This window comes from Vipera berus, assembly GCF_964194415.1.
Source record: "Vipera berus genome assembly, chromosome: 2".
In the NCBI taxonomy this organism is placed as follows: Eukaryota; Metazoa; Chordata; class Lepidosauria; order Squamata; family Viperidae; genus Vipera; species Vipera berus.
Window position 1 is genome coordinate 175107654 of NC_138203.1, and position 18677 is coordinate 175126330.

General features: G+C 41.6%; 1 protein-coding gene across 2 annotated transcripts in view; it reads left to right on the forward strand.

The window, feature by feature from the left end:
• Positions 1–18677, forward strand: part of TBCD (tubulin folding cofactor D) — a 176856-nt gene that overhangs the window by 35839 nt on the left and 122340 nt on the right. For both annotated transcript variants that reach the window (XM_081320970.1, XM_081320971.1), the window contains exon 9: positions 12385–12430. In XM_081320970.1, the coding sequence (XP_081177096.1) occupies positions 12385–12430 (46 nt within the window). The remainder of the gene's footprint in view (positions 1–12384; positions 12431–18677) is intronic.

An 18677-nucleotide genomic window follows, 5' to 3' on the forward strand; every position in this document is an offset into this window, starting at 1 on the left:
CATTCTTGAAATTAACTTCCGAGTCCATTATTCACAATTCTTCAGTAAGTCCAATATTAAAATATTTTAGCCAACTTGCTTGCAACCATGACAGAGACTTTTAAAGAACACTAAGTTCATAAATCTCACTTTCTAACCACTTTCAGAAATTGCTCGTTAACTACAGACACCTTCCTAATGACAAATTTGAAAACACTAGTGAATTTTCCCTCAATCCTGAACAAAAGAACATTTTAATCATAAGCTTAAGAATTTAAAGAATCTGAAATAAAAAGCTAAATAAGATTTTGATCTTAGAAAGATTTTGATCTTAGAAAATCCAGGTAAAATTAAGCATTGAAACTTTTAGAATAAGATTTGGAATTGATTATAATGTACACACTGTTTTTCATGAGAAATATATCTTGTTTTCATTTTTACAAGGCATAATATAGATAAGCAATTTCGTGATTTTAAAAACGACTCTAGAGAGGACTAAAGATTTTAGGTAAAAGGATATGCAGGCCTGTAATATGATGCAAAATGTTATGATGATAAAAATACTGAATTATACTTTTAAATAAATAATCAGGTAATAGTGACCACAATATCAATAATATCAGTAATAATGTCCTCTCAGTAGCATCTTTTGGACATATAGATAATCCCTGAGTTACTATTGTTCCTTTAGTGAATGTTCAAAGTTACGCTATAAGCGCCCCCTCGTGTTTATGAGCAAGTCCCGAAGTCCCATTCCATTTGTAATTGAAGACTACCTGTAATTATGTCCAAAGGGTGCTATTGAAAAAAATGTGAGTTATAAAACAAATTTTATTAGACAAGATAGAGAAAATATCAAAAATGGCTTTACAACTGACAGGCCAAGAGAATAATTTAGAAAAGGATGTTTCATTGAATCTAAACTGGCTGAAGTTTTAGAATTTAAAAGTGAATTATAAACAACACAGTGACCTAGATAATTTTTCCTCTTGGATTTACAAAAGAAGTTTGTTAAAGCCTTGACAAATTCTGTGTGATGGGATTAAGAAGAAATGAAGAGAAATTAAATCCTACAATATTTTAATGAACTAAAGACTGCTAGAAGTAAAAGGGAAAAAAATATAAAGTTGGTTTATTTGATCATGATTAAAACAAAATACATTGTTACTCCAGGCCCTTTATGGACCTTTGCTGAAACCAGGATTATGTTTCATGGATATTTTTTTTATAGATAAAAGGTGGAGTATCAGGTGAATTGATAAATGTTTGTAACTTTAGGGAGAGTGAAGAATTACTCTATTTGTTTATACTAGTGATGAAAATTTATTTTTTCTTCGTTGTATTCCTTGTTCTATTCTTTTTCTTTGTATTTTTTATTCTGTATTTTCTTTCTTTAAATTTAATTTGTATTAGACTTTACTGTTATAACTAATATTTACAGTGTATGTTTGTGTGTGTGTATTGAGTTGAACTCTACTGTTAACAGTGAATAATCAATGTCTGTTAACCTAGCAGATGGTTTATCAAAAAGTCATAAACTGCTCCTAATCCTCAGTGTTCTCCATGCTTTGTAATGTTATGTTCATTCATTCTACATTTAAGATCATGAAATGCAGTTCATTAAAAACTAAAAGCAGGTGCATAGCCTCAGGGAATTTTTGTTGCATTTACTCCATAGCTGACGTTACTTAAATCCATAAATAGCTGTTAACATACCGTATATACTTGAGTATAAGCCGACTCGAATATAAGCCGAGACCCCTAATTTTACCCCCCAAAAGTGGGAAAAGTTGGTGACTCGAGTATAAGCCGAGGCTGGGAAATGCAGCAGCTCACCTTATGCTCCTCTCCAGAGATCTTCCCTCAGCAGCGGCCGGCAAAGTAGCTCACACGCGAAACAAGCCCGGCAGAGGAGCCGGAGCGGCGAGCAGAGGCGCCCGGCCCAGATCCTGCAAGGCCCGGCCGAGACACGCCCCCAGCAGCGGAGCTGCTCCGGCTCCTCTGCCGGGCTTGTTTTGCATGTGAGCTACTTTGCCTGACGCTGAGAAGACCCGCTTGGGCACTCGGGTTGGTGTCAGTCTCCGCAGGCCCTTCTCGTTTCCAGGAACGTCAAGCGCGCTTGGCTCCCCACCCCCACGGCAGGGCAGGGCAGGGCAGAGCAGAGACTTGCTCGCCCTTCTGACGGCCCTGAAGAGAAACGAAGGGCTTGCAAACTCCCCGCGAGAAGCTGGGCGAAGCGCGCGGCTGGGCGAGTGTGTGCCTGCGCGCGTATTTACGAAAGAAACGCTCCGAGAGTTCTTCTTTCTCCGCCCCCTTGGGGGGAACTCTAGCGACTGCTGTAGCCGCGCTTCTCTTCTCGGCTCCGAAAATAGGGATTTCTACTCTCTCTCTCTCTCTCTCTCTCCCCTCCCCACCCCGCATTCTCCTGCCTCTTCGATTGCGACAATAAAAGGGCGAAGGGTGCGCTGGTTTCTTCCTCCTTCCTCCCCCCCTCCCCTCCCCTCCCCGATTGTCAGGTGAGGCAGCTGGAGGTCTGGCCGGGAGATTGTAGCCGTTTTGAAACGCCGCGTCTTGAAACGCCCGATCAGCTGATTTTCGGGTGGAAGAGCCGCGGCTTGAATCTGTTTGCATCTGCCTGAATTAGACCGAAACGGCCTGAATTTGACCAGAGTTGCTTTGTAATGGCTGGAGGAACTGCAGAGGAGGTCTTGCCGGGAGATTGTGGCCGTTTTGAAACGCCGCGGCTTGAAACGCCCGATCAGCTGATTTTCGGGGCGGAAAGAGCCACTGCTTGAATCTGCTTGTATTTGTTTGAACTTAACCAGAAACGGCTCGTAATGGCTGGAGGAACTGCGGAGGGAGTGAATGCTCCAGCCTGGAATATTTGGAAAGGCTGGGGGAACCGGATGAACTGCAGCTTAAGCGACTGTTGCCGGAGGAGCCATGGCTTGAAACGCCCCAGTTTTGGGGCAGCGTTTGCTTGTTCCCTCCCTCCCTCCCTCCCTCCCTCCCCTCTAAATCCTTCCTTCCTTCCTTCCTTCCTTCCTTCCTTCCTTCCTTCCTTCCTCCCTCCCCTTTCCCTCCTCTCTAAATCCTTCCTTCCTTCCTTCCTTCCTTCCTTCCTTCCTTCCTTCCTTCCTTCCTTCCTTCCTTCCTTCCTTCCTTCCTTCCCCAGCCCTAATCCGGAAAGTGGAAGGAAAGAAGAGTAAAGGCTGGGCGGAGGAGGAGGGGAAGTTTAAAAAGGGGGCGGCGTTCCCTTTAAAAAGCCGCCCGCCACGCCGCGCTCCCTCGCAGCACTCGCGGCGGCTGGCTTCTTGGCTCCCGGTCTCCCCCAGGCTTCCCGGCTGTGATTGGCGAGCGAGCCTCCCGAGCTCCGGCGGCCGTGACATCAGCAGAAGCGGAGCAAGCAAAAGCGAAGGGGGAAGTCTCCCCTCGTCCCGGGAGACTCTCGCTTCCCCCCACCCCCCACCCCCCACCCTCCCTACATCCCGAGCCTTCCAGATCTTCGCCTGCCTACTCGCGAGCAGGCATGTTTTCCAGCCAATCCGGGCCTGGGAGCAGGGCGCCGGCGGCACGTCCACTTTCCCCGCACTCTCCGTTCAGACGGCGCCCTTTGAGCCTGGAGTGATGCGGACGTCGGAAAAGGGCGCCGGGCGAAAGCAGCGAAGCGGGATCGCCGCGTGCCCCCCACTCCTCCTCCTCCTCCTCCTCTTCTTCTTCTTCCTCCTCCTGGTCGGCTTGACACCCCCATTTCGGCTGCTTCGCAAACTGCTTCCTCCACCCCACCCCACCCCACCTCACCCCTCCCCGCAAAAGATGCCGGGGTCGACAGCGTTTTTTCTACCCGGAACAAGCAAACACGCAGGCAACCCTGCACTATTCAGCTCAGTGAAGTCACGCTTGAAACGGCTTGAAACGCCCGATCAGCTGATTTTCGGGGCGGAAAGCGTGCGGTGTTGTTGTGTTTTTTTTCCTCCCCCCGAAAGTGAACGGCAGCTTTCCGTACTAGTGTATTGGCATGTCAAGACACCAGCACAAAGACCAAGGTACAAGGAGCCCTCCTTCAGTCATTATTGAAACATTTGATCAGCCCAACTTCTTCTTCTTCTTATTATTATTATTAAATCTGTTTTTTAACCAAGCGTGACTTCACTGAGCTGAATAGATGCCGGGGTCGACAGCGTTTTTTCTACCCGGAACAAGCAAACACGCAGGCAACCCTGCACTATTCAGCTCAGTGAAGTCACGCTTGGTTAAAAAACAGATTTAATAATAATAATAAGAAGAAGAAGAAGAAGAAGAAGTTGGGCTGATCAAATGTTTCAATAATGACTGAAGGAGGGCTCCTTGTACCTTGGTCTTTGTGCTGGTGTCTTGACATGCCAATACACTAGTACGGAAAGCTGCCGTTCACTTTCGGGGGGAGGAAAAAAAACACAACAACACCGCACGCTTTCCGCCCCGAAAATCAGCTGATCGGGCGTTTCAAGCCGTTTCAAGCGTGACTTCACTGAGCTGAATAGTGCAGGGTTGCCTGCGTGTTTGCTTGTTCCGGGTAGAAAAAACGCTGTCGACCCCGGCATCTATTCAGCTCAGTGAAGTCACGCTTGGTTAAAAAACAGATTTAATAATAATAATAAGAAGAAGAAGAAGTTGGGCTGATCAAATGTTTCAATAATGACTGAAGGAGGGCTCCTTGTACCTTGGTCTTTGTGCTGGTGTCTTGACATGCCAATACACTAGTACGGAAAGCTGCCGTTCACTTTCGGGGGGAGGAAAAAAAACACAACAACACCGCACGCTTTCCGCCCTGAAAATCAGCTGATCGGGCGTTTCAAGCCGTTTCAAGCGTGACTTCACTGAGCTGAATAGTGCAGGGTTGCCTGCGTGTTTGCTTGTTCCGGGTAGAAAAAACGCTGTCGACCCCGGCATCTTTTGCGGGGAGGGGTGAGGTGGGGTGGGGTGGGGTGGAGGAAGCAGTTTGCGAAGCAGCCGAAATGGGGGTGTCAAGCCGACCAGGAGGAGGAAGAAGAAGAAGAGGAGGAGGAGGAGGAGGAGTGGGGGGCACGCGGCGATCCCGCTTCGCTGCTTTCGCCCGGCGCCCTTTTCCGACGTCCGCATCACTCCAGGCTCAAAGGGCGCCGTCTGAACGGAGAGTGCGGGGAAAGTGGACGTGCCGCCGGCGCCCTGCTCCCAGGCCTGGATTGGCTGGAAAACATGCCTGCTCGCGAGTAGGCAGGCGAAGATCTGGAAGGCTCGGGATGTAGGGAGGGTGGGGGGTGGGGGGTGGGGGGAAGCGAGAGTCTCCCGGGACGAGGGGAGACTTCCCCCTTCGCTTTTGCTTGCTCCGCTTCTGCTGATGTCACGGCCGCCGGAGCTCGGGAGGCTCGCTCGCCAATCACAGCCGGGAAGCCTGGGGGAGACCGGGAGCCAAGAAGCCAGCCGCCGCGAGTGCTGCGAGGGAGCGCGGCGTGGCGGGCGGCTTTTTAAAGGGAACGCCGCCCCCTTTTTAAACTTCCCCTCCTCCTCCGCCCAGCCTTTACTCTTCTTTCCTTCCACTTTCCGGATTAGGGCTGGGGAAGGAAGGAAGGAAGGAAGGAAGGAAGGAAGGAAGGAAGGAAGGAAGGAAGGAAGGAAGGAAGGAAGGATTTAGAGAGGAGGGAAAGGGGAGGGAGGGAGGAAGGAAGGAAGGAAGGAAGGAAGGAAGGAAGGAAGGATTTAGAGGGGAGGGAGGGAGGGAGGGAGGGAGGGAACAAGCAAACGCTGCCCCAAAACTGGGGCGTTTCAAGCCATGGCTCCTCCGGCAACAGTCGCTTAAGCTGCAGTTCATCCGGTTCCCCCAGCCTTTCCAAATATTCCAGGCTGGAGCATTCACTCCCTCCGCAGTTCCTCCAGCCATTACGAGCCGTTTCTGGTTAAGTTCAAACAAATACAAGCAGATTCAAGCAGTGGCTCTTTCCGCCCCGAAAATCAGCTGATCGGGCGTTTCAAGCCGCGGCGTTTCAAAACGGCCACAATCTCCCGGCAAGACCTCCTCTGCAGTTCCTCCAGCCATTACAAAGCAACTCTGGTCAAATTCAGGCCGTTTCGGTCTAATTCAGGCAGATGCAAACAGATTCAAGCCGCGGCTCTTCCACCCGAAAATCAGCTGATCGGGCGTTTCAAGACGCGGCGTTTCAAAACGGCTACAATCTCCCGGCCAGACCTCCAGCTGCCTCACCTGACAATCGGGGAGGGGAGGGGAGGGGGGGAGGAAGGAGGAAGAAACCAGCGCACCCTTCGCCCTTTTATTGTCGCAATTGAAGAGGCAGGAGAATGCGGGGTGGGGAGGGGAGAGAGAGAGAGAGAGAGAGAGTAGAAATCCCTATTTTCGGAGCCGAGAAGAGAAGCGCGGCTACAGCAGTCGCTAGAGTTCCCCCCAAGGGGGCGGAGAAAGAAGAACTCTCGGAGCGTTTCTTTCGTAAATACGCGCGCAGGCACACACTCGCCCAGCCGCGCGCTTCGCCCAGCTTCTCGCGGGGAGTTTGCAAGCCCTTCGTTTCTCTTCAGGGCCGTCAGAAGGGCGAGCAAGTCTCTGCTCTGCCCTGCCCTGCCCTGCCGTGGGGGTGGGGAGCCAAGCGCGCTTGACGTTCCTGGAAACGAGAAGGGCCTGCGGAGACTGACACCAACCCGAGTGCCCAAGCGGGTCTTCTCAGCGTCAGGCAAAGTAGCTCACATGCAAAACAAGCCCGGCAGAGGAGCCGGAGCAGCTCCGCTGCTGGGGGCGCGTCTCGGCCGGGCCTTGCAGGATCTGGGCCGGGCGCCTCTGCTCGCCGCTCCGGCTCCTCTGCCGGGCTTGTTTCGCATGTGATTCCGGGCCAGGTGCTGCTGAGGGCGAGCAGAGGCGCCCGGGCGACCCCAGCAGCGTCAGGCAAAGTAGCTCGGCCGCGCGCAAGTCCTCGGTAAGTTCTTTTTTTTTTGTTGACTGGAGTATAAGCCGAAGTGGATTTTTTCAGCCCAAAAAGTGGGCTGAAAAATTCGGCTTATACTCAAGTATATACGGTATGTGGAAATATTTTTGGGGTTGGGCTATGCTCCTTTAACTTTAACTCCTGGCCATATTTATCTGAAAGTGTTTCTTACTATTAGAGTGATGAAACACAGGGTTAAGATAAAGTATTTAGTTTAGTGTCTGGATGAATGTTTAGACAATTCAAAACATGTAATTATTTCAAGCCCTATTTTAAATATTTTCACTGAGTTAAATGAAAAATTATTAGAAAAAGTATGTATTGTGTGGCCCTATTAAACTTTGTTTTTGCGTAATGGTTTAATTCACCCAATGAATGCCATATTTACAGATAGCAAATCTATAGGAAGGCAATATATATATCTGCAAAACATTCAACTTTTTTTCAAAGTACTTGTTGAGACATCTTCAATCTATTATATATATATATATATATATATATATATATATATATATATATATATATATATATATACTGTATATATATATATATATATATATATATATATATATATATATATATATATATATATATATATATATATATATATATATATATATATATATGATGGCTTTTATTTCAAAAGACATCTCTAGGAAATAATTTCAAGGATGATAAATCAATAAGGTTTTTTTTAAAATACAGAGATTCTGAAGCTGGTTTTAGGTTGCTCTGTGTCCTCCTTGGATTTGGTTAAGCACATGTTAAATTGCACCAGTGCAGGGTTGCAAATAGTAGCCATAATTATTTTGAGTTGATGTATATTGTGCAAGATTCTTGGGTGTAACTACAAATGTGCAAGTTTGGGTGGACATCAGTTATTGTGTTTCATAGCAGAGTCATGAGATTTACATTTAATTATAGTTTAACTAGATAAAATAAGGTAAGATTGTTAAGTAACTTAAATAGTACAATATGTTATGAATTCAGATTGCATCTTGTCCCTTAGGAGTACAAAATAAAATCTAAGGAATTATAATATAATCCCCCATTGAGGCATTACCTTGATGTGGTTGTGGGGCTGTGTGCTCTGAAGAAGATGAGATCTATGCCAATGATTCATCCATACTTGACAGGTCTTGTCAGAGGAACCAAATGAAGAACATCTCTGCCATAAACAAAATGGTGAGATGTAACTTACAGAACCTATACTGGATTCGCTGTTGCCTAGATCAATAAGGACCAATAAGGTGTTGGAATTCCTGGACATGTGAGCTATAGGACTCAGGACTGTTGGCTAAACAAAGAGGGTAAGCAGCTTGCAGGATTACTGAAAGAAAAGTTGCTTACCCGTTGCAAATATATAAAAACTAAAAGCAAAGAAATAATGATTTGCTATTATAAATCAAGTCCAATGAGAAGAGAATATCTGAAAAGAATGCACCAGTTCTGGAAAGAACAACATCCTGAATCAGAAGAAAGGCTAGAAGATCAGCATTGATTTATAATATGAAATAAAGTATGTACCAAAGTAGAATTGGAAAAAGTTCAAAGATTTAACCAGGGCAAAGAAATCAAAGTCTTTCCAGAGGAATTTCAAACAACAGAGACAATCTAGGTCGGGCATGTCAAACCGCCGGCCCGCGGGCCGAAAAGTCACGATACATCGCGCGATGTCACGTGATGTCGCGAGTTTGACATGCCTGATCTAGGTGGAATTGGTAGTATAGAAATCAGCATCATTTCTGAACTATTTTCATTTCCAAACTAGGCAGTCTCTCTTTTGCCTGTTCCTCAGAAAGGACAGAGCCCTCTAACTAAAAGAACAAGAAGATCTGAAACAAAGAATAACTGAGCATCTAGAACAGCACAAAAACAACAAAATAAGGCTGCCTGCACTGAAGCTTGTTACAAAAAATAGCACATTTTAAGAGATACCAATACTGTAGTTTATCAAATATAAGAACTAGTTTGCTGCAAGAAATAAGCCAACTGATGTACAGCACAGCTACAGTTATTATTTAAGGTCTTGGAAGCAAGACCAACAATTTGTTTTAAAAAAATCCCAATCAAGTGAATTGCCAAAATGGAGGATCAGGTTGGGAAATAAGATCAGCATGTTAAGATCAGATGCAACCTAGTTAGAAGAGATAAATAAAAGAAGCTGAAGAACAAGAAGATCAAGAATACCCAATCAAAAAATGTCACCTAGAGAGAAGAAAAAAGATCAAGGAAGCAGTGGAAAATATAAAACAAGAAACAGCATAGGCTGAACTTCCAATTTCAGCTGAATCAGAAACATTTCTACCAATCCATCAATGACAAAGAAACAATGCAGTTCTGGGGGCAGCTATGGGTTAAACCAAAGAAATACAACAAAAATGCAAATTGGATAAAGGAGATGGATAAGAATAAAAAAGAAGCTAAAATGAAAGAAGCAATCAACAGCAGAAAAGGTGGGAAAAGGACAAGTAAGTTAAAGAATTGGTCAGCACCATGTGAATAAGAACTGCGTGCTTTTTAGTTGAAACATCTGATTGGTCTGCGTCCATTCATTGCCTAGCAGTGTAACATCATACTACAAGGAGGTGAAATTTAAGATTGGCTAACAACTGGCAAAACCTACCTGATAATGGAAGATCCACCAAAAGGAGTGGCATGAGGCAAATACCAGCTAATTACCTGTTTACCAAACTTTTCAAATTGCTAACTGGTATGGTAGTTGATGCAGTCCAACGGCATCTAGTTGAAAACAAGCTGTTTCCATTTGAGCAGAAAGGAAACTGCCCGAACAGCAGAGGAACAAAAGATCAGATCCTAATTGACACGATGATTCTGTAAAACTGCAAGAGAAGGAAGATCAATTTGAATGTGCCTTAGATTGATGACATGAAGGCATTCTGCTCCCTGCCACATGATTGGTTAATCAAGTGCCTACAAATAATAGGAATCAATAGAAAAACCAAAAGCTTTGTGCAAAGATCAATGACGCAATGGAAAATTGCTAATCATTGGTAATAGACTGGGAGAGGTTAACTTCAAGATGGGAATCTTTCAAGGAAACTCAGTATTACCACTACTCTTAGTCATTACATTGATTCCTCTGTCAGCAGTACTGAACAAGACAGACATGGCTATCAGACATCAGAAACATATGCCAGACTACCTGTGCCAGGCTATCCCACCTCTTTTAAATAGATTATCTGAAGCTGTATGGAAAAATATCTGACAACACTGTACAAATATATAGCCAAGCTGTTGCAATGAAGTTTAGAGTGGATAAATGTGTCCTCATTATAATTAATGGGGTAAAAATAGTGAAAACTGAGGGAATCGAGATGCCCTATGGAAATAACATCAAGAGTTTAGAGGAAGAAGAGTACTACAAATCCTTAGTCATCCTTCAGGCTGACAAAATTAAGCAGTTAAGAAGAACATTACAGGTAGTACTCAACTTATGACCATTATTTATTCAGCAACTGTTCAAAGTTACAATGGTGCTGAGACTTATGTCCCATGCCTAAAGTTACAGCTACTGCAGCATCCCCACTGTCATGGGATTATGATCTGGGCACTTACACTTACAACTAATGTACGGTGATCATGTAATCACTAGTGGCAATTCTCTATGCCAATTTCCCCAGAACTTCAATAAAGAAGCCAGCAGGGTTCTTGACAACGGCTATACTTCTTCCCCTCCCTCTGCTCTTGGATAGTGCAGAACCTAAAAGGTGGGTGGGCACATTTCCAAGTGGGGACAACCCCACCCACTGACCCAGTCAGATCTTGATAAGACATACCAGCTTGGCTCCCTCCTCCAGGATATCATCCTAGATGAAATTAGCCTTATTATACACAAACCTGGCATTTGTAAGGAACAGCTGAAGTCCAGGACCACCAAGGATCCAGTTGCCAGGCACTGAGGATAGAAACTGAGGTGCAGATAGTGGGATCTCTTTCAAGCACTCAGCCCAGTGTCCCCATGTGAGGTACCTTCAGATTTCTGCTGTATCTCCCTGAGCCCACGAGAGGGAGATAAGGTAGAGAAGGCCCTACTTTTCCCGTCAGCTCCACCACCCCAACCCTCTCAAATATGTTTCCTTTCCAGACCTTGCAAGCATATCCATCTTCTCTCCTGACAATTCTACAACACATCCCAGTTCACCAGGAACTCAAATCATCCCTAACCCACTTGCCTCAAGGTACTTGGCAGTCCAAATACCACACCTAAAAGTTCCATACAGTCCCTCCTTAACCCCATAACAGAGCAAGCACTGTAATTATGATGCAGGCTGAGAGGCCCATCCACATACACAATGCCAACATCTAGTGATGGTGGATGGATGTGCAAAAGATCAAAGTCTACCAAGTCTGTGAAGAAGGTATAGAATGTTAAGATCCATTCATTGTTTTCTTGGAATCTTTGTATCCTATCGCAAAATAGCTTGCATTCCATTTTGAATGGCTTTCTATAATGTATTCTACTCTTTATTTTATGAATTAGAACATAGGGACTTCTTGTTCTCGCATACTAGAGTAGCTTCACTGATAACCGCTGTTGAACATTAGTTATGCCCAACTTTGTATCTGTTTACCTTCTTTTTGCAAAATCATGCAAAACCAGTAGAATTCTAAAATATATACTAAGGGAGACATTAAACTAGATAATAATATGTGAATAAATATTCAGTTTCAGCTATGGTGGATTTACAGTTTATTGAGGAAGAGATAAGCCAATAATAAACAAGCTAGGAAGATTGTTAATGCAGTTTGCAAAGTGTTTCTCTTGGTTTCATGTTTATTTACAGAGAGTTAGTTCCAATTTAATGAGCACCAATGATTTGATTCCTATTCTGCTCTACCCTTCCCTGCAAGCTGATTCTCCTCTCCTCTCCCTTCCCCTCCCTTCCTCTTCCCCTCCCCCTCTCCTTTCCTCTCCTCCCTTCTCTTCCCCTCCATCAACTACTTTTGTCCCACTCTTTGTTTTCTAATCTTCCTATAAGGATGTGTTCTGTTAACTCTTTAGTTGCATTCCATTACAACAGTCATCTACATTTTATCATCTTACATTTTATTTTACTATTTCAGTGGATGTTCCTGATTTTAGTCTATAATCACATCCAGTACACTGCACATTATTACATTGCTCTGTCTCTCAAGTTTTAAGCTTTAAGCAAAGAAACCTTTGGTTCTGTATTGTGCAAGTGTATGCATTTGAGAGTATAACTACTCTTGGTTGATGTAACCAACTTTAAATATCAGCCTGGCCCTTTATTTAGCTTTAATGTGATCATACACACATGTTAAAGTTATGTATTCTGGTAAAAAAATAATATATAATTAATACAGTATGCCAGAGAACATCTTGGAATATTACTTCTGAATACTAATATTTCAAAATTTTAGTTAATATTTGTATTTCAATTGTTCAGTAATATATTTTTCTTTTTCTTAGGCACAACTTTTCAAACATGGCAAAAGGGAAGATTGTTTACCATATGGTAAGACTCTTCATGGTACCATAACATATGAAATAGATACTTCTTCATCTCATGTCAAGCAATAACATTCGATGTTAGCAGCGTTCACACATACAAGAGCAAAACATGAGCATGATACAAATTTCTGGTAGTTGTAGTGTGAAGATTTTTCACTTCTCTTTACTCTCTTGTTTAAAATCAGTGAGTGGGATCCTGAGAACAACAGCTAGAAATAATCTTGTGCAAGGGAGATTTCTTGTTTCCTCCTTCCCTCACTATCTTCAAAACCTTCTGTGGAAGGTAGAACATCTTGGATAATGCAAAAGGAGTTAACTAATATTTGGTAGAGGTGTCTTGTGCAAGGGTGCCACCAAGGTCCCTTCCAACATCATCATCATCATCATTATTATTACTACTACTACCACCACCACCACCACCACCACCACTACTACTACTACTACTCATTTGAAGATCAAATTTGACAATTCAGTCTGATAGAAAGACAGCTATGGATAAAATCCTGCCAAGTGCTCTTGTATCTCAACAGTTTTCTGTTTTATAAGTATAGTGACTTATTTATTTATTTATTGAAGACATAAAAATATATTAAAAAAATCTTGCCTGCATCCATGGCTGGAGATTGACTTTGGGATGGATACAGTTAAATGGAAGGGGATTGTGGTGCCCCTTTCAATAGGAATGAGTGACTTGAACAGAGCTCAGCAGTACCGATCAATTTATATTGGAATTTACAAAGGAACTTATTACTCTTAAGAATACCAGGTCCTTTACTAGAGGACTATTCAGATATAAAAATAATTATTATTTTTTCCTTTTTCCCCTCAGTTTATAATATATATAGTTTTTAGAGTGAAACATAGTCTGAAACCTAAGGTGTTTTCCTAGAGTAAGTAATTTGTATCTCTCTCTCTCTCTCTCTCTCTCTCTCTCTCTCTCTCTCTCTCTCTCTCTCTCTCTCTCTCTCTCTTTCACACACACACACTATACAGTTAGGCAAGCATTCCCAAATCTTTTATGCACATATTCCGAATGCTGCTGCAGATGGACTTGTGGGATGCTCATTAACAAAATAGCTGAGCAATATAATCAATTGGAATGCATCCATTTACCAGATTTTTGGAGGGTGGGGTGGGGGGTAGGATGCATTTTCTCCTATTCTTTTAACTTTTAACTTTGTTTGTATGTAGGGGGAACACTTCAGAAATATTGTACATAATAGCTTGTCTCGCTTTGATAGCATCTATTTGAGGATCAAAGGCAGCCTAAAAGAAGACTGACACTTCATTGTCAGTATGCTGACTTCCTCTTTTTGAAAGGTTAATAGTTAATAAAAAAAATAAGGTAGGCAGGAAATCTTTTGAGCTCACTGGTGTGACCCCAAGCTGTGGACATCCTGAAGTGCACTATAATGTTAGATTATAGTCATAAGTTTATCAGGCTAATAAGGAGTTAGAAACAACAGTTATTTTTCTGGAAGCAGAAAAGGCTGCTCATTATCTACGCTTCCAAAACGTTCAAGAAAAAAGAGGGGAAGATCTGTTGGTCATGATGGCAGAACTGATGGCAAAGGCACTCGGTGTAGGGAAGGAGGAAATGCTGGCGGAAATTGATGAAACATACAGGGTCCAAACTAATTATGCGAGAAGGCACAACCTCCCAAAAGAAGTACATGTAAGGTTAGTTAAAAAATCAATTCGGGATGAGCTTCTGCATAGATCTAGAGAGGAACCATTAGAATTTCGGGGCCAACCAATCACCATCCTTAAACAGATACCTAAAAGGATGAGGGATCTGAGACGCGGCTATCAATTTTTAACATCTAAATTAATAAGAGAAAATGTAAACTTTAGATGGCTAACTCCAGAGGGTATTCTAGTTACGTGGCAGGATAGAAGGCATAGACTGGACACGATAGAGAAGGCAGAAGATTTCTATAAACGTCACTTCCATAGCCAAGAGGAAGCAGATTTAGAAGATCAAGATGGAAGGGAGGTAAGAGAAAGAGATACAATACGTGTGGCAATGGATGGGAAGATCTTAGCTACAGAGGATAGAAGGAACAAATCCGGTGAGTTAACAGAGAAACATGGAACTAGAGACAAGGAAGAGAGAGAGCCCCGAATCACGAGATCCACAAAAACCAAAAATAAGTAAGATGAAGGGAGGTGAGTGTAGTATTATGTCTGTGAATATTAATGGATTGAATTCGCCAGTGAAAAGGCGGAAATTTTTTAATAGGCTTATTCACCAACAATTGGATATCGTGGCAATACAAGAAGTCCATATAAAGGAACAACAAAAATATTTGTTAGTACAACCAAGAATAGGGAACCTATTCGTTTCCTTAGACCGACACAAGAAAAAGAGAGGAGTGGCACTATATGTAAACCCAAAATTGACTGCAAAACAAATTTATAACGATAAAGAGGGTAGAATACTGATAGTTGAGGTTATAATAAATCACAGGAAGGTCATGATGGTAGAGATATATGCCCCAAACCATAACCAAGAACAATTTTTCAAAACACTTCACAATAAGATATGTAGCATTGATTATGAGGAGATTTGTTTAATAGGAGATTTTAATGCTATCCTAGATACAAATTTGGATTATATGGGAAAGACGCTTAGGAAAAAGAAGAGAAGAACTCTACCGAGATCTTTTCTCAACTTGGCGGAGGAACTAAATATCCAAGATGTCTGGAGGGAAAGAAATCGTAAGGCTAGACAATATACATATTACTCCAACCGACATAGCTCATGGTCTAGAATAGACATGGTATGGATGACGAAAGAAATTAGTTCAGAAATAGACGAGGTACATATAGCGACAGGTACTTGGGCAGATCACAATCCTATTAAACTTATCTGGAAAGGCTCCAAAAAAATACCCAGATGGACGCTCCAAAGAGCAATTTTAAAAGAAGACGAATTCAAATCTAAGATGGAGAGAGAACTAAGTTTTTTCTTTAAGGAAAATAAAGCTATAGACACCTCAGTACAAAACAATTGGGATACAGCTAAGGCAATGATGAGAGGGGTAGCGAGGGCATATATGGTATATAAAAATAAGGGGAAAAGACAACAACGGGAAAGATTAGAAGAGGAATATAAGAGCTTAGAAGTTATACTCCAACAAGATCCACAAAAAGAGAATATCAAGCAATCTATGGATCTGATTAAACACAAACTTAACATTCTAGACAAAGAGAAATTAGCCCAACAATTGAGAAACACGAAACAAAATTTTTTTGAAAATGCAAATAAACCGGGCCGGTGGCTAGCATATAAATTGGGAAAACAAAAGGGGAAAAACTGGATTCACGAATTACGAGATGAGGAAGGGAGAATATTCCACCAGGAGGAAAAAAAAAAAATTATAGCCCAGGAATTTTATGAACGTTTATACAAAGAAGATAGTCAGGCAAGTGTGGAGAAAATGGAGGAATATTTTCAAAGAGCCAAACTACCCAAGGTCACAGAAGATACCAGAAATATGTTAAATGAGGAAATTCGACTATCTGAGGTGATAAAAGCTATTAATGCACAAAAGAATAATAAAGCATCGGGACCCGACGGTCTTCCATCAGAAATTTATAAAGAATTACAAAATATCCTAGCTCAACCCCTAGTGGAGGTATTTAACGCAGTATTAGAAGGCGCAAGGACGCCTAAATCTTGGCTAGAGGCAAACATAACCCTTATCCCGAAAGATAACACGGACCATACATTAATCCAAAATTACAGACCCATATCACTTCTTAACTCGGACTACAAGATATTTACATCAATTATAGCGGAACGATTGAAACGATTTCTGAATGATTTCATACACGCAGATCAGAATGGTTTTCTCACTAAGAGACACACTAAGCACAACATTAGAATTATATTAGATACATTGGAGTACTATGAATTACATAGCGAACAACAGATGGCATTACTTTTCTTAGACGCCCAAAAGGCATTTGACAACGTTAAATGGTCTTTTTTGTGCCAACAGCTTAGCTTTATGAATATGGGTGAAAAATTTATAAATATAATTAGGGCAATTTATGACAATCAGGAAGCAAAAATAATTATTAATGGGGAAGCATCTAGCAAGTTTCAAATTCAAAAGGGAACACGGCAAGGCTGCCCCCTATCACCATTGCTCTTTATATTGACTCTTGAAGTATTAACGAGAACTATAAGAAATGACCCAAAGATAAAAGGATTAACCATTAAAAAGGAAACCTTTAAATTGCAAGCTTTCGCGGACGATTTGGTTTTTATTATGGAGGATCCATGTCAGACGGGACCAAAGCTATTGGAAGAATTATCTAAATATGGTGAGGTTGCCGGACTGCGAATAAATAGAAATAAGACCAAGATGATTGTTAAAAATATGACCAATAAACAAAAAGGTAGTCTGGCCGGAATCATGGATATAGAAATAGTCAAGAAAATAAAATATCTAGGGATTAACATTACGGCCAGATGCACTTCACTCAAAAAGGATAATTATGATAATGTAGTGAACCAAATAAAAGGTGATCTGGAAAGATGGGGAAACCTAAAACTCTCATTATTGGGAAGAATCGCTGTCATTAAGATGAATATTCTGCCTAAAATCCTGTTTCTGTTTCAGAATATCCCAATTCAACTTGACTCTAAATTTTTTCGAAATTTGGATAAATTATCACTAAGTTTTATTTGGCAGGGGAAAAAACCAAGAATTAAATTGAAATATTTACAGGACACGAAGGAAAATGGGGGTTTTGGATTGCCAGACTGGGAATTATATTACCATGCCGCGGCCCTGAGCTGGATTAGAGAATGGGTAATCTTGAGAAATAGAAGACTATTAACTTTAGAGGGTCACGATTTGCAATATGGCTGGCATGCTTTCCTATGGACGGAGAAACAAGGTCTTTTCTCGCATTTTCAAAGACATCGGATCAGGCAAGCGCTACTTAATACTTGGAAAAAAATTAGATCTCACAATTACACCAAAATTCCGGTCTGGCTATCCACCCTTGAAGCGATAGTTTACCCAAATCTGTTTGATTTGGGTAACATAATCTCATACAAGGATATTCTGAATGAGGAGGGGGAATTGAAACTTAGGAATGAACTAGAATTACAAGGTATAAAACTCGATTGGTGGGCCTACTTACAAATCCAATCGAGATTTAGGAAGGATAAAAATGAATGGGGGATATATACCTCTGAAACAGCATTGGACAAAATATTATTGGGACCGGACTCTAAACAAATAAGGAATTTTTATAAATTACTTTTGGGATATAAGCTGTTTGAAGAGCAAGTGAAAGACCCCATGTTGACCTGGGCTAACAATTTAGGACATAACATCGACCTAGATACTTGGCAAACAATTTGGGATAGAAATAAAAGGATAACACTGGCCTCATCGTATAAAGAAAATTTATTTAAAATGTTTTACCGATGGCATCTTCCCCCAGCTCGCTTAGCAAAAATGTACACAACAGCATCTCCCAAATGTTGGAAGTGTTCTGAAGAGATAGGAACATACTTCCACACGTGGTGGTCTTGCAGTAAAACACAAAAATTTTGGAGAATGATTTGGATTTGGCTGAAAGAAATATTGAATCAAGATCTGGAGTTTAGTCCAGAACTTTTCTTGTTGGGAATCACGAAAGAGAAATATCCTAAAGATGTGCTATACTTAACGATCCATATTATCACAGCAGCTAGATTATCATTTGCGCAAAAATGGAAAAAGAATGAGATCCCAGGACAAAAAGAGGTTATTAGGAAAATTTGGGATTGCGCTGAAATGGACAAATTAACTTTGGAATTAAAGAATAAAGATCAATCAGACTATTATAGAATTTGGAACAAATTGTATCTTTGGATGGATAAAAAGAAAGGTCTCTATTAGGTTTTACAGACTAGCTCACTGTTTTAAATATTGTGGTATTTTATCGATTTGTAATCTAAGTGTATTTAAGTGTATTTTTGATGTACATATATACATGTATATATATATATATTTAAACATTGTAGACAAAAAGGTTTGTCAGCTCGCTGGTACTGTGTCCAATGTTTTTAAATAATAAAATTAATAAATTTTTAAAAAAATAAAAAAAAAAAAGTTTATCAATAAAAAGGAAAGTGTGAGTCCAGTAGGTTATGTTTATACCTGCTATAAAATGTGGACTCAGTTGAAATGTTGCCTAAATGTTTTATTTTATAATGTTCATGGATACTTTTCCCTAATAAA